This window comes from Somniosus microcephalus, chromosome 13 (genome assembly GCF_052327205.1).
Source record: "Somniosus microcephalus isolate GS21.2 chromosome 13, FLI_Smic_1.0, whole genome shotgun sequence".
In the NCBI taxonomy this organism is placed as follows: Eukaryota; Metazoa; Chordata; class Chondrichthyes; order Squaliformes; family Somniosidae; genus Somniosus; species Somniosus microcephalus.
Genome location: NC_140999.1, coordinates 48,152,283 through 48,167,833, shown reverse-complemented (window position 1 = coordinate 48,167,833; position 15,551 = coordinate 48,152,283). Strand labels below are relative to the sequence as shown.

Genomic DNA, 15,551 nt, shown 5'->3' with positions numbered 1-15,551 from the left:
AGAACACTTCAGCTAGTCCCACTCCCGGCCCTGCAAATTTTTCTTCAGGTACTTATCCAACTCCCTTTTGAAAGCTGTGATCGAGTCTACCTCCAGTGCCCGATCAGGCAGTACATTCCTAATCCTAACCACTGAGTAAAAAAGTTTGTCACTTTTGGTTCTTTTGCCAATCACCTTAAATCTGTGTCCTCTGACTCTTGATCTTTCTGCCAATGGGAACAGTTTTTCCTCTATCCAGACTACTCCTGATCTTGAGCACCTATCAAATCTCCTCAATCTTTGCTGCTCCAAGGAGATCAAGCCCAAGACTTGAGCAAAGAAATCCAAGCTGACACTCAGGGTCCCATTGGCCCCCTCAGTGGATGGAAAAGATCCCATGGCACTATTTTGAAAGGCAGGAGAGTTATCCCTATTGTCTTGGCTAATATTATCCCTCAATCACCACTAGATTAGATGATCTGGTCACCACACTGCTGTTTGAGAGCACTTGCTGTGTGCAAATTGGCTGCTGTGTTTCCTACATTAGTGACTACACAAAGTCCTGAAAGGAGCCAAACAAATAAGGTATATCTTGAAGATGCTGGTGTCTATACTTTGTAATTTAATGTTTAGCATTCTAGGCATCAATCTTTAACTGTGGCAATCACTGCACAATTACCCAATTCATACAAATCACAAAACTAGAAGTTGCAGAATTATAAACTTTATTGAAAAAACACCATACAACCAATGCAGATTTCAGTTGGACTCCAATTTTATGCTGTTACAACATCTTGAACATTTGCAGTTCCTTGGGCCAATCTCAGATTGAGTGGCACTCAGCCATTGTGGCAAAATATTAAATCTAAAATTTCTGGACAGTTAGAAGTGAAACATGGATTTTAAAAATCAGAGCACTTGTGATTACCCTTTGTGCAAGGTAGGTCATTGTATCTACTCTGAACCAATGCCCTGCTTCATTCTACTTAGATAGCATCAGTCTACTTTAGATAGACTCAGGTCATTTTTGTGGCGGCGGGGAAAATGGAGGGAGGAAAGTCAATCCTTTCAAATAATGCTACTCCAATACAAAAAGAATTTAACTATTTGTAAACAGTGTTAAGTGACTAGGATTAAGTGGAAGTACTTAGAGCACAGCGCAAAAAAAAAACTGAAAACCTCCTGTCCAACCAGTGTATTGTGCCAGAGTACAGAGATTCAATTGCATTGAAAGCGCTCAAAAAAAAATTAGGGCAAGCGATTTATTGCAGCCAACAACATCCCAGAGCAAGTCAGATTGCTGCCCCTCTGCCAATATTTCTACTCAGTCTTAACAATCTTTGTAAACTTACTGAGGATGCAGACACCTTGCAGATGACCCAGTGTTCCAAGGGCTCAATCTAGATTAACATTGCCCATTCTCACTCACATCCAGGACTGGGATAATATTGTGCTGTTGGGCAGTACAGGCAGCTGAAGTTTGGCACATTGCAAAGACATGGCCTGAACTATAAATACTGGATTTGAAAATTAAAACTCAGCAGCACCAGGGAGTTTAAAGCACTGCATTAGAGTAGCTAAAAAACAAACTGCTGGAATACTCAGGTCAGGCACCTGTGGGGGAGAGTTAATGATTCAGGGTGTTGACCTTGCGGAGCAGGCGCGAGGGGCCGATTGGCCTGCTCCTATTTCTTATGTTCTTGCGTCAGATTTATTCCACATGGATTCCAACTTAATCCCACCTTCATGTTTTGGATCCACCCATGATTTAGAGAGATCAATGAAGCAGTTCCAATGAAAGATTGACCTGAAGCATCAGCTGTTTCTCTACAGATGCTGCCTGGCCTGCTGAGTATTTCCAGAGTTTTGTTTTTATTTCAGATTTTGCTTTTGTCATCAGTGTAGCTGAAATTTGGCCTAGACCCATCTTGTCTCCAGTAGGAGCTAGATTATAAATTGCTTGTCATCCTGATTACATGTTACGAGACTCCACACACACACAAATAATATAATGCGAGGAAGGTGGTTATGTAGCAAAACTAGAAATACAATTTAGTCAAACAAGGTTGATTCAAATACCAAACCTAATACAAGTTTAATACTGTGAACCAGCCATCCACCTGCCAAGGTATATAGATAGGCAGGTTGAATCTATTCTTGAACTTTATCCACTGCAATCATCTCCTGTGACTGAGGGCGCTCAGTCAGCTGTGGGGCAAAAGGACCCACCATCCAGTTGAGAGGAGTGTTGTGAAGCACATAGTCCATCACCCCATCCATGGACTCCCAAATCTTCAGCATTTGCTCTCTGCTTTGTGCCAGGAGCTGCCCAGAGAGATCGCTGAAGGAATTGGCAGAGGAGAAAGAGGTGTGGATGGTTTCTGCTGTTTTGCGGATCTGCTGTACTTTATCTTGAATGTGCTGAGGGAGACCATGGACACTCGAAACCAAGGTCAGGCAGGTAGTTTGCAGTTGCTGGGTGAGACTGCGAGTCATGGTTAGGGTTTGAGATTCAACCTGCTGCAATACAAAGACACTTAGAATTTGGTGACTTTTTGGGAATTGTTTCAAAACAATCAAACTTTTGATTAACCTCCAAACCATGCCTGCAGCACACAAGATTTCTATTACATACAAGACAATCTTGTGTTGGTCATTATACATTTGCCCAGTTGGACTCAGCAGCTCAGTGGAAGGGAGGGGAAAAGGGAAGAAAAGCTAGTATTCCAGCTCATGATCTGTGTCCAGTTACTCCTGCAGAAATATCCAGGCTTGGGCTGGCAAGCGGCAGGTAACAATCATCCCACACAAAACAGGGAATGACATCCTCATGACAAATAGCCTCTTCAGCCTTTGTCAGCACCATCATTGACAAGTTCTCCCATAATCACTTTTGGGGGTGGGCACAAGGGGAGGCAGCAGGTAACAGTGACCAGACTGGACTAGCCACATCAACACCATGGTTACAAGAGCCAGAGACTGGGTACCAACACTGAGTGGGTCACCTCCTGGTGTCTCAGCTTCTTCATCTACAAGGTAGGAGTAGTTAGTGTTATAGCTGAAATATTCAATGCAGCCACATCTTCCAGGGCAGAGTAGCTAACTATCTACTTCCCTGCCACTAGATGAATATCCTGCAGGATCCATTATCTGCAGGATGTACTGCAGAATTTCACCAAGCTTACTTTGGTAGAGCTTCCCCCTCCACTTCAACCAGCAAGGTCATATGAACAACATCACCGCCAAGTCCCACACCATGCTGGCTTGGGCATGTCAATATCTTGGAACTCCCAATCTAACACCATCTCTACAAGGACTGCAGTGGTTGAAGTTGGCAGCTCACCACCACTGATCTCCAAATAGTCTTTAAAAACCATGGACATCAGACTCTGCTGCAATGCCCTCCATAAAATAAATAAAGAGCCCACTGACTGGCTTGTTGAAGATCCAAAACTGCCATGCGAGGTGCTGGCCCAGGGTATGTACCGCACCAAGGGTCAGTGCCTTCAGGAAGGAGACTTTAAAAAAAATTAAACAGCTATGCAATAGTTCCTGATATCAAATAACCCATTCTCAGATACTAGAGTGGCTGTACAATCCAATTACTACTAGCATGGGAGGAAGAACATGACTAAGGGACTGAAGTCCTACCCATTAATGGGAGTCATATTATAGCAGTTGTCAGTGTCACATCAAGTGTTCAATTTTCTAATAGCTTGGAAGGGAAGGGATTATTCTTGAGCACACTAGGAAACTCCAAAGGTTTGGTGGCCATTTGAATTCAAAGATATTCAGCAGCCTGGACCCCCCCCTCCTTGGAAGTAAAGTTCTGCTCAATAGTTGCAACAGTATGAAAAAGGTAGAGATCTCCACATTTCCTTACACTCTGCTCCCTGCTGGCTCCTCACCCACCAACCCCAGAGTAAGTCATGGAGTGCTTACCTCAGGTTTCTGAGCACCTGCTTCCTCCACTTGACCATCTGGCTGTTTCTTCCGCCAATCAACCCAGGTCTGATGTAGTTTCTCCTGAACACCATGCAGCTTCTGATTTGCTGAATCTACTCCCTTCTTTGCCAGTTCAATCTGCAAATACATAGCTGTCAACAGCACTGACTAGCAAACTAGCTCCCAGTAGTCTCCATACCCCATTTCAGCTTTCAAGTGTAAATGACCTTGTGCTTGGTCAGCTAGTCTTTTACAACTGTTGGCAGCTAGCCTTTTACAACTGAAAGCCAGCAAGTTAGCAAAAATACAGCTTGTTAGAATTTGAGCAGCCCATTTAGAGGAGAGCAGAGCTGGAGAAAATTAATTTCAGGGAAAGTTAAATACCCCATTGTTGTTAGGAATGGATAGCACAAATGAATATGTTGAGCTATAAGTGGAATACTTCTAGTGCAGGCAATATTGTGCTTTGAAAGCCTTCAGTTAATGACAATGAAAAACTAACCAACCCTACATTGATACCATAAAAGGATTCTGGAGCCCTATTAACCTGAAGTGTGTTAATTTAAAACAAATTTAGGGAGTCAAGTGGTTCAATACATTCTTCCATGACTAGAGAGACTACTCCCTTTTAAGATTGGGCTATTTTTACTACACTTTGTTCTTGGTCATTTTAGTCTGGTTGTGTTTACTATATTCACTTCAAGCAGAACATGGAGGTTCTTGTATATTCAGGGACTATAGATTGGGAGGTGGAAGCAGGCAATTTTCAAAGTGAATGTGGTCAGAAGCTCATCTCCAGGTCAAATAGGACACCAAGGTTATGAACAGCCTGGTTCAGCCTCAGACAGTGGCCAGGGAGAGCACAAAATTGGTTAACACCAAGGTCAGGAAGCATCACAAGATACATCTCAAGTTGTCCAAATGGACTGCAGAGTTTTTTTTTTTTTTTTTTTTTTTTAAAACCTACACAATGGATCTCAATGTTATTGGTTAATCAAACCAGGGATATTTGTAGTGACAGAATTCAGATAACCTACATTCAATATTGATGAATGGTTGAACCAGTGGTGGTTCCAAACCACCAGGGCAGTGATCAAAGGTTAGGCTCCAGCTGGTGGTTGTGGCTTTGATTGAGCTATTGAGACCTTGAAAAAATATGAAAATCAACTGGAGTCCTTACTGATTGACAGCTCAGTGGCCAGAACTTCTACACAATTATATTTGAAGCCAGTTTGTCCCTCAACCAGCAGCTCAAGACCCATGTGTCAGTTTAAGAGGAGCTAGGCTCCTGTTTTGTCAGTCAGTGGACATTGGGCATAACAGTGCCCTCCCCCACAAGAGGGAGAAACAAGGCTAGTTTGTGGCAATAGCACCTAAAAGTATAGAAGGTGTACATTTTAGGTTGATTGGTCTACCTGGTTTGAAAAAAAAAAAAAGCACTTATTGGATATAGACTTTGATGCAACAAGTTATTCAAAGAGGAGAATCACCTGCCAGCACATCCCATTCTAGCAGCTGGTGTACAGAACAAGGGTTCCCTTTGAGCCCAGTGTCACAATTATGGAACTAGCTATTAGCTATGAAAAGGTGCATTCTAGATTTTAAGGGACACTGCTTATAGGAGTGACCAGAGAAAAATATCCTAGTATAAATAAATATGCAACAGTCTGCTCAAAGATGTATTGGTGCTGATGTGAAGAATGTTTCTTGGAATGGAATCATGCCTATTTTTAGTGGCTCAAAACCACCCAGCAGCATCTGGCAAGTGTATGCTTACCAGATCCATCGTGTTGCAAAGCAGAGACATGTCTTGCTACTTTGCATGGCCTGCTGCATCTTGGATGTGGAGTGCAGATATGCTCCCAAGCCACAGATCACTAGTGGCTTTGACTTACAGCTTGAGGCATAGAGTGGCAACAGGGCCATCAATTGGAGCACTTACTGATCAACAATTCAGTGGCCTGTTCCAATTTTAGGTGAACAAGAGGGGCTAGGCTATAGCAATGCAAGTAAACCTTGGTTTAAAGTCTGTTTAGAGAGAGAGGGGTTTTATGTTGTATCGAGAAATTATTTCACAACTGTTTATTCACCCATCTAGTGAATAAAATCAAAGCCAACGTCTCAATCTGTAAGATGAGCACATTCCCTTCCAGTAGTTGTAGAGCAAGGATCATGTCATGAGCCTCAAGTCCAGTTATCATTTACCTAGCTACTGGGCATGAAAAGGTGCACTTTGGATCAGGAGGGAGGTTTCTAATGTCTTGATAGAAGTGACTGGTCACAATTAACCCCCAACAATATCTAGTGTAGTATAAACCCCCCACAAAGAGCAAGTCTGCTCATCAAGATGTATTAAGGCTGCACATGATTTTGGTCTGAAGGTGGTTTCTTGCAAGGAATAGAATCCAGTCCATGTCAAAACCACCCAGCAGTGTGTATTCTTACCAGGTCCATTGTGTTGTGAAGCTGAGACATTATGTCTTGGCTGCTTTGCCTGGCCTTCTGCATCTTGGATGTGGAGTGCTGGTAGGCACGATGACGAACTTTTGACGATAAAGATCCCAGGCGCACATAGTAACTCTGCTCCGGTGCTGGGGCCACTTCAAAGCCTTCAACAGAAGTGGCCAGTTTGGCTGACAAGAGTTTACAATCAAGGCTGTTGTTAAAGATAGGCTTTACAATGCACATTAGTACTGTTCAATTTCCTTACACATACCACCCCCCAAATCATAAACCACTTGAATGTATTTGTTACAACCTGCATTTAATGACAACTTTGAAAATTAGACTATTTGGAGGTAGTTTCCAACTTCCAAATAAAAGTTAGATTACAGTAGGCATAACTCAGTGGAAGAGGGTTAGTATTTTTGCCCTCAAGCTTCCTCTACATAGTTTTGCTCCTGACCAGGAGTACAATGCCACCAGAAAATTGGGAATAGGGGCAAGGACCAGAGACAAAGCAAGCACTCCAATGTTGGACGATTGGAGAGCCTGGTAAAGCCCACCAATTCCATTGAATGCTTGAAACAGGAAATGTAACTGCAAGCTCCAAGTCTGTGGAATTCTCTGCTCCAGAGCTGTGGAGGCTGGGTTATTAAATAAATTCAAGGTGGAGATATAGATTTTTGCAAACTAAGGGAGTGAAGGGTTATGGGGAGCAGGCAGGTAAGTGGCTTGGAGTCCAAGATCAGCCATGATCTTATTGAATGGTGGAGCAGGCTTGAAGGGCCAAGTGGCATATTCTTGCTCCTATTTATGTTATTCAGAATACTACATCTTACTTTGGAATAACCTCATTTGACTAAGTATGGGAGGAGGAAAAAAAATGGTTAATGGGACTAAATTCAAGGAAGAGATTTGCCACTTGTAGCTTATAGGTAATTAGCAGTACCTGTAAACAACTTTCTGCACTTCTGAAGTACCTTCATATTTCTCAAGAGCACAAGTCTGAGGAACAACTTCAAAATTGAGTGCATATGCTCAAGGTTGTCAGTAGAGTGTAACCACTGATCTGCACTTGACCCAACCCCTCTGCTCAAGTAAATGTGCCCAACTTCAGAGATGTTTAGGACTACTGATGCAGATAAGAGAATTAGAGGTAGCAAAATAGATCAGTTTCTTACTTACCCAGTCCCTCCTCAGTCATAGGAAGATAGTGATCAACCATCTCTTCAGATTTATTGAGTGCACTGTCCATACCAGTGACCACCATCTGGCCTACTCTGGATGCAATGACCGTGTTAGCACCTTCAACCATCACGGTTTTGGTTTTTTCAATGCTACCATGCACTGCCCCCTTGGCCATGTCCACTACGCCAGTCACTGTATTTTTAGCTCCAGTCACTGTGTTGGAGACTGCATCTTTGGCTCCAGTTATGGTGGATGAAACCAGCTCTCTGGTATCAGCAACAACCTGTAAAAAAAATTCAGTATGTTAGTGCAAATATTCAGTTCTAGGAGGAGAATGAATGCAGGTTGTCATGGTCTAGCTTCCTAACCCACACAAGACAATTTCATAAATGTATACATCACAACAGATGAATGGATTGATCTATGCAATTAGATTTCTTCCACACACATGAACCCAGTCATATTACAACAAAAATGGTCAGCCAATTATGCCCACTTCAAATATCAATTTGTACAGAATACAATAGTTGCTATTAACTCCCAGAAATTGACAGGCTACATATAATTGTGAGGGGGAGAGAATTCAAAGAGGGCTTTAATCTACCTTAGCACAGGTCACAAGACAGACATGGACATTGCCCTCTTACTAGTTAGGAATCTTAGCATTGATAATTTGGAGACACCATCCAAGCACAGTCAAGATGGCGGCCGTGACGGTCCGGTGCAGAGATCGCTCTCCGTTTTGGGCGGCCAGCTCTCGCCGCTCGCTCCCGCAACCGGAGCAAAGTGCTCGGTGAGTCGGGCAGAGGCAGCGCGGTGAGCAGCAGGCAAGCAGACCCACTGGAGCACATCGGCCGGCAGCTCCTCGGCGGGAAGGAATTCCGACTGGGAGGAGGGGAGCCGAGCATGGCGGCCATAGGCCGACCCGGGGAGGAGGGGGGGGGGGGGGGGGGGGGGGAAGAAGTAGGCCCCGGGACCGGCAACGTTGAAGAGGGGGCCGCATTGGAGCATTCACATCCCGACGATGTGTTTGGCGAGTCGGGCAGAGGAGCGCAGCACAACGAGCAGCAGCAGCCTCAACGACAAGCTGCAGCATGTCAGCCGGCAGCTCCATTTCAGGCAAGTCCAGATGGGGGGGGGGGGGGGGGGGGGGGGGAAAAGAAAAAAAAAAAAAAAAAGCCAGTCATGGTGGCCGGAGCGGGAGAAGCAGGCCACCACACGTGGAGCCAGCAACAGTGAGGAGGCGGCCGCGGTGAAGAGGATGACGAAGCGGCTGAGGGACATAGTGCTCCCACTGCCAGGGGAAGCCAGTGTATGGACTCTGAACACGGCGCTGTATGTATAGCTGACGCGTCCCTACAGGGAACAAGCATTCCATTGTACTTGTTACATATGGCAAATAAATCTAATCGGAATCTGAATATTTGATACAGAATTAGAACTTGTAAGTTAGTGGCTTCACTCACCAAAGCAGGAGGCTTCAGTGGATTGAAGTGTAATGTTCCTACAGCCATGGTACATTACAATCTTTCCAAAAGGTCAAAGTGCCATCATTTTGTAGATTATGCCTTACCTGGGGTGTGGACTGTTGAAGGATTGGCAGCTTCTCTTCCAGTTTATCCAAGCCTATACAGGCATATTCATTAACTGCTGAAACTGAGCACAGAAGAACTTTGGCTTAGAGACAAACAAGTGTAGTGCCCACATTGTCCAATTGGAGCACTTGGCTCATGCTAGAAATTTAGCTTTAGCCTCAAGCGGGTTATTGAACAGAAGTGTGTCTGTCTTATTTTACACATAAAAAAGTCGTCATGAAGCTTTAACCTGCCTTGTTTGCTTACTAAAGCCAGATTTTAGTTAATGCACATTTTACTATGTGCTGACACATACAATAGTAAATACTGTACTCACAATCACAGCAATGACCCCAGTGCCACTTGCTTTGGCACATGTCACTGTTACAATGTTAGTGTTACACTGCCACTAAAATATGGTTACAGTGACCAAGGCAAAGCAGTAGCAAAGCCTGCAATTTGATTCCCAAGTGTACTTGAGCCAAGAGGCGCATGATCACCGTGTAGATGGTTTCACTACCCAAGCTCCACATCAGCTGTGGTACAAGGAGTGCCCAGGAGTCCTTTGAACACTAGCCAATTTTTTTGAAATACAGCAGTGCAAGAAATACATGTTCATCCCTTCTAGTATTTTGAATAGGCAACACTAGAAGTGCAGCTTCCGAATCAAAGCTCAGCTAAATGCACAGCCATTAGTATAGCTATAGTCTACTGGCAGCACACTACAGCTATTGTAGCTTTATTACCATGATTTATGAAACTGCATCTTCAATATATAAAATCTGGTGACTTGCACCTTCCATGGATTCCTCAGGCAGAACAACATCTCACTTTATGAAGCAATGGCTCCTAGTGTGTACTGGGGCAACAGCAACAATGCCAAGTGTGTACTGGGGCAGTCATTACAAGTGACCTTGTTAAAGGAAAAACAAAGTAGTCACTGTTGCAATATAGGGAAATACAACAGCCAATCTGCACATAGCAAAGTCCTACAAACAATGACTAAGTAACTGTTTAAGTGACATACATATTGGCCAGGACATAGGAGAACTCCTGCTCTTCTACAAATAGTACCACAGGATCTTTTACAGCCACCCAAGAGGGCAGATGGGTCCTCAGTTTAATGTCTCATCTGAAAGACAGTGCATTTTCCTCAGTCAGTATTCCCATCATTTAAGTGGTGTGCTTCCAGAGGGCAGGTAGAAGTACTGTATAATTTAAACCACTTCAGGGCACAGACTCAGCAGAAATGGGGGAATTCACACTTTATGCTTATTTCTGTACTTGGGTGGAGCCATGTGGCAGTTGAAATTTCTGGCTTAATCATTTGGCAACTAATTGCTGCCATAGCTGGTTTTGAAGAGCTTAAAAAACCCTGAATAAATAGAAAACAATATCATTGCATATACTGGGGAGAATTCTAGGTCCTTTAATTATTGCTGGGTACCAAGCTTAGTGGTCATCAGCCCAATAGACAGGCTTGAACAAGTCTTCAAAAAAGTCCCTTATAGCCAGGAGGTCCAATGATTTTACTTTTGACATGCAGTATGGAAGCAAACTTTAGCCTTTAAATCCAAATACCACCCAATTTAATGTCACCAAGTACACTCCAATCTTACTTTGAGGCTCCAGCTTGTCTATAATTGGTTTGGCACCACTTGCAGCCATAGCCGAGATGGTCTTCACTCCCTGCTCAGCAACATCACAGACAGTCTTCACATATGGGTGGTTCTCCTTGGTGCTGTTGTATACAGCAGACACCATGTCATAGGCAGAGCTCACAAGAGGCAGGCTTGTCACCCTGTTCACCACATTCTGAAACACACCATGGAATCACCAGGTCATTCATTCCAATGACAAGGGCCAAAAGGAACTCAATTAGCAACATTCATCTCAGTACAGTTCTAGAAAGGAGGGAGTGTCTTGTATAGCAACCTCCCATATTAAGTGTTTTGAAATACTTCATGAAAATTGAATAGCCAGCCTAAAGATGGGTATGCAAGGATTTTAGTACATCAATCCAGATATGTAGCATGAAGATCTCAACTGCAGAGGTACTTCAGTGGAACAACTTCACAGCAGTTCTACATCCAAAATAGTCATTAATACATAGCAACCAGAGAGTTACCATTCTTCATTAGGGTCTCCCCACTACTCCTGGTAGAGCAGGCAAGAAATACATAGAAGTTGCAATACGGACATAGGCTATTCAGCCCAACCAGTTCATGTCAGCTTTTATCCTCCACACAAGCAAGTAGTTCTAATCAATTATCCACCCTGCTTCCATAGCCCCCAACTAATTGAATGTCTACTCAAACCCCCTGGAAGTGAATGCTGCAGTCAGACAATGACTTGTATTTATGTAGAGTCTTTAAATGTAGTAAAACCCCCCAAGGCACTTCACAGGTGGGTTTAAAACAAAATTGGACACCAAGCCACAAGGAGAAATAAGGGCAGGTGACCAAAAGCTTGGTCAAGGTAGGTTTTAAAGGAACACCTTAAAAAGCAGGAAAGGGTGGCAGAGCGGGAGTTCCCAAGCTTAGGGCCTTGACAACTGAAGGCATGGCCACCAATGGTTGAGCAATTAAAATCAGGGATGCTCAAGTTAGATGAGTGCAGATATCTTTGGGGGTTGTGGGTCTGGAGGATATTAGAGATAGGGAGGGGCGAGGCCAGGAAGGGATTTGATAATAAAGGATGAGAACTAAAAAAGGCACTGCTTAACCAGGAACCAGTGTAGGTCAGCAAGCACAGGAGTGATGGGTAAACAGGACTTGGTGCAAGTTAGGACACTGGCAGCAGAGTTTACAATGACTTCAAGTTTACATTTAATCTTGAATCTATGCCCCTTGCTCATGACCCTGCAACTACCTGAAACAGTCTGCTCCCATCCACTTGTCCTATCCCTTCATATATTTAATATGAACACCATCACCCCAGAATTTGCTTTGTTCCAATAAAAAACTATTGCCTCATACTAGGCAGCATCTTAGTGATTCTGCCCAAGCAAGTAATTTTTGTATTTCATTTTTTTAAAATTTTTAAATATACACAGGGTCCATTTTGAACATGCTTACAGTTAATACTGACAGCTGTTGTGGGACAACAGCTGTCATCCAAGCAGCAAAGACAAAAATCAAGCTACTGTCTCCTCTCCCAGCCCCACGAGGGGCAGTCGCAAAGCTAGGGGGCAGAGTTTCAGAGTACAGAATCAGCTGTGGTAGTGCAAGCTCTTACTGCAATCTGACCCAAGGGATCGTAATCAGAGGTCATTCAGCCCATTGCGCTTGTGCCAGCTCTCGAAAGCTATCCATTTAGCTCTTTCCCTATAGCCCTGCAATTTTTTTAAATTAATTATTTAAAAACCCTCTACGCAATTCCTTTTTGAAACTCACTATTGAATCTGCTTCACCACCTTTTCAGGCAGTGCATTCTAGATCAACTCAGCATTAAAAAAACCTCAATCTCCCTTCTGGTTCTTTTGCCAATTACCACTGGTTACCAATCCACCAGTCACTAAAAATAGCATCTCCTGATTTGCTCATCAAAACCCTTCATAAAATTTGAAGACATCTTATTAAAAATCACCCCTTAACCTTCTTGGATCCAAAGAGAACAATCCCAGCTTCTCTAGTCTTTCCACATAATGGAAATCTCATCCATGGTAAATCTCCTCTGCACCCTCAAGGCCTTGATATCCTTCCCAACCTGTTGTGCACAAATTTAATACACCAGCCAAGGCCTAACAGAAGGTTTAGCATAACTTTTGCACTCTAGGCCTCTACGTATAAAGTCAATGATAAAAATAAACAGCTTCATCAACGTGCCCTGCCAGTTACAGATTTGTATGTAAAGTCCCAGATCTTGGTTCCTGCACCCCATTAAAATTGTACCATTTCATTTATATTGCCTCATGCCACCTTCCAAATTGCACTTTAAAATCAGCAGTAAATGGAAAACATGCCAACATCATGAAATCAAAAGTTCTCATTCTGCCTGCACACATTCTACAGCTGTTCTGTGGCAAGGAGCTGACTAGAAGCAAATAATTTTTCTTGAGCCAATCATTTCATTATCCTCTGGAAGTTGGAAAATGGGTGCACCTTGGAAGCAGCAAGTGTCCAAGACCTGCAAGTGCTTAAAACTCTAAGAGGAAGAGCCTGGCTTACCAACAAGCTTCTAAAACATGGGAAGGCAAGTCATACTGAACGCTTTACTTCACTCCAGGAACAGGCTCCATAGCACACTACAAGGGGAAATTCCTGATTTTACCACAGCTTCACTTAGTTCTGCAACCTCCTCTAGACACTCATCCTGCAGCTCCACCATTGGTGCCAGAGCTCTCAACTAGCTCAGCCCTGCTCCGATCTCTCCCAAAATCCTTCTGCCTTGTTTTCCTATCCTCCTCTCAGCCTTTTAAAACCCCAGGCCACACCTGGCTACTTCATCTCTTCACGTGTCTATTTTGACGCACTAGCATTAAAGATAGTTTATAAATGCAAGTCTTTGGCCTCATTAGGGCACAAGGAATAAATAAAATGAAAGGGTGAAGAGCTGGGGGGGGGGGGGGGGAGAAAAAAAAAAGGGGCAAGTGCTCCGGAAGATATAAGGCACTATTTGGAATGACTGACTTCCAAATTTGCTGCTTACACCCGGAGTTTTAATAGTTTTCTTGTTGCACTAGAAGCCGCTATACACACGAATTGTATGGCTTTCTATTTCAAGGCAATGAGCATTACAGTCCATTACAAAATAGGTCAAAAGGTCGCAACACCAAGTGAGTCAGAGACACTTCCCAGCAGAGCAGAGAGCAATTCCCGGACTACTGGCCCCGAACTCGTACCAAATAATCATGATCTTACACAACTAGAAGATTTCTCAGGTCACCGCTTAGATTGCAGCGATTAGCAAAGAAAGAGTCAGAAAGCTGGAGACACGGACACAACTTTCTCCCACCAAGAGTAAAGTACCTGCTGCTCGCCGCTCTCCTGCTGCTCGCTCTGGTCGGAGACATCAACGTGTTCGGCCGCTTCTGACGCCATAACAAATGGTCAATCTGTTGAAAATAAATTGGGATTAAAGCAGCCGGTCTAACTCTCACTCATCTATTCGACAACTGCCGAGGGTGGGATAGAGCCGGGGTAGAATCAGTGTTCACCGAGTGGCGCAGAAATCAGAGCAACTTTCACAGCAACAAGTTTATTAACCAGTTTAATAAAGTTGGGCGAAAACCCACAAAGTCTTCAACAAAAAGCTTAAAAGTCCGCTAGTACCAAGGATCTAAAATATAAAATACACCGGAAATAAAGATTCTTACAATGGTAAAAGTTACTTTGAACTTTTTCGAATAAAAACGCCTCTGAAACCCACAAAACAAAAAGTTTCTGAACTTACCAACTTGTCTCAGTAACTTGCGCTGCTCTTTGCCGCACCCTCTACAATTTAGTTCCTGGTCCGGGGCAATGCCTTTAAACCTCCTTCTGACATTTTCCGGGTGGGACACACTAAATGATTGACAGCAGATCTGAGCAATCAACATTGAAAGAGGGAAGTTGAATGAGGCACGGACCAATCAAGGACTTCAGAGGCGGAGAAATAGTTCATTTCAATCATGTCACGCGTAGAGAGGAGACTCAACAGGACAAAGTGCGGGGGGAATGACCTCGAGTTACCCTGGAAGAGTTTGATAGTTGAGCTGGACACACAAAAGATTGTAGTGTAACAAAAGCAGTAATGATTTTATCAGCTTACCTCATAACAAGTACACAGTCACAAGATAGATCACAAGCTCACAAAATAATTATGGACGAGGAAAGCCATTTGTCTAATCTTAGTTCATCCATTCAGTATGACCTAAAGTCCTCCCATTGTAGCAACCAATTGGTTCTAATATGTCTCCAGTCCAACAAGGAAGGAAGCAGTGTTGGATCTGGTTCTGATTCTGGGAAATGAAGTAGGGCAAGTGGAGTGTGTTACAGTAGGAAATCATCTAGCTAACAGTGACCACAACATAAATTGGTTTAAAGTAATTATGGAAAGAGAGCAGAAAATATCAAAGGTGAAAATGCACAACTGGCGAAGAGCTAATTTCAGTGATTTAAGAAGGGACCTAGCACAGGTAGATTGGAAAATGCTATTGCAGGGTAAGCAGTGACAAAGCAATGGAAGACATTCAGGGAAGAGATAGTTCAGGTACAAACTAGGCATATTCCTTTGAGTATCCAAAGCTAATGTGCCCTAGATGACAAAGGAAATAAAAGTTAAAATAAAACTGAAAAAGGCTTATTACAAATGTCAGTTAATAACCAGGAAGATTATGGAAAATACAGGAGGGATTTGAAAAAGTTAATATGGGAGGCAAGGAGCGGTTACAAGAAAAGATTAGCAGCAACATTAAATTGAACCCTAAAACATTTTATAAAC

General features: G+C 43.3%; 1 protein-coding gene across 2 annotated transcripts; it reads right to left on the bottom strand.

Annotated features, from left to right (window-relative positions):
- Positions 1 to 687: 687 nt before the first annotated feature.
- Positions 688 to 14,629, bottom strand: LOC147108297 (perilipin-3-like). 2 transcript variants are annotated; one of them, XM_086004879.1, is made up of 8 exons: positions 14,523 to 14,629; positions 14,099 to 14,184; positions 10,748 to 10,943; positions 9,128 to 9,210; positions 7,552 to 7,837; positions 6,370 to 6,557; positions 3,922 to 4,062; positions 688 to 2,499 (listed from the first exon to the last, which is right to left on the bottom strand). In XM_086004879.1, the coding sequence occupies exons 2-8, from the start codon at positions 14,168 to 14,170 to the stop codon at positions 2,131 to 2,133; spliced, it is 1,335 nt and encodes a 444-aa protein (XP_085861005.1). In that variant the 5' UTR covers positions 14,171 to 14,184; positions 14,523 to 14,629; the 3' UTR covers positions 688 to 2,130. The 2 variants fall into 2 exon arrangements, with proteins under 2 accessions (XP_085861005.1, XP_085861006.1); XM_086004880.1 differs by having other exon boundaries at positions 688 to 2,496.
- Between the last annotated feature and the right edge of the window lie 922 nt (positions 14,630 to 15,551).

Coding starts and splice junctions, on each gene's coding strand:
- LOC147108297 (XM_086004879.1), bottom strand. CDS start 14,170: ATGGCGTCAGAAGCGGCCGAACACGTTGATGTCTCCGACCAGAGCGAG. Junction 9,211..10,747: donor AGACAAGCTGGAGCCTCAAA/GTAAGATTGGAG, acceptor TTCTGTGCTCAG/TTTCAGCAGTTAATGAATAT. Junction 6,558..7,551: donor TATGACTGAGGAGGGACTGG/GTAAGTAAGAAA, acceptor AACTCTTGTCAG/CCAAACTGGCCACTTCTGTT.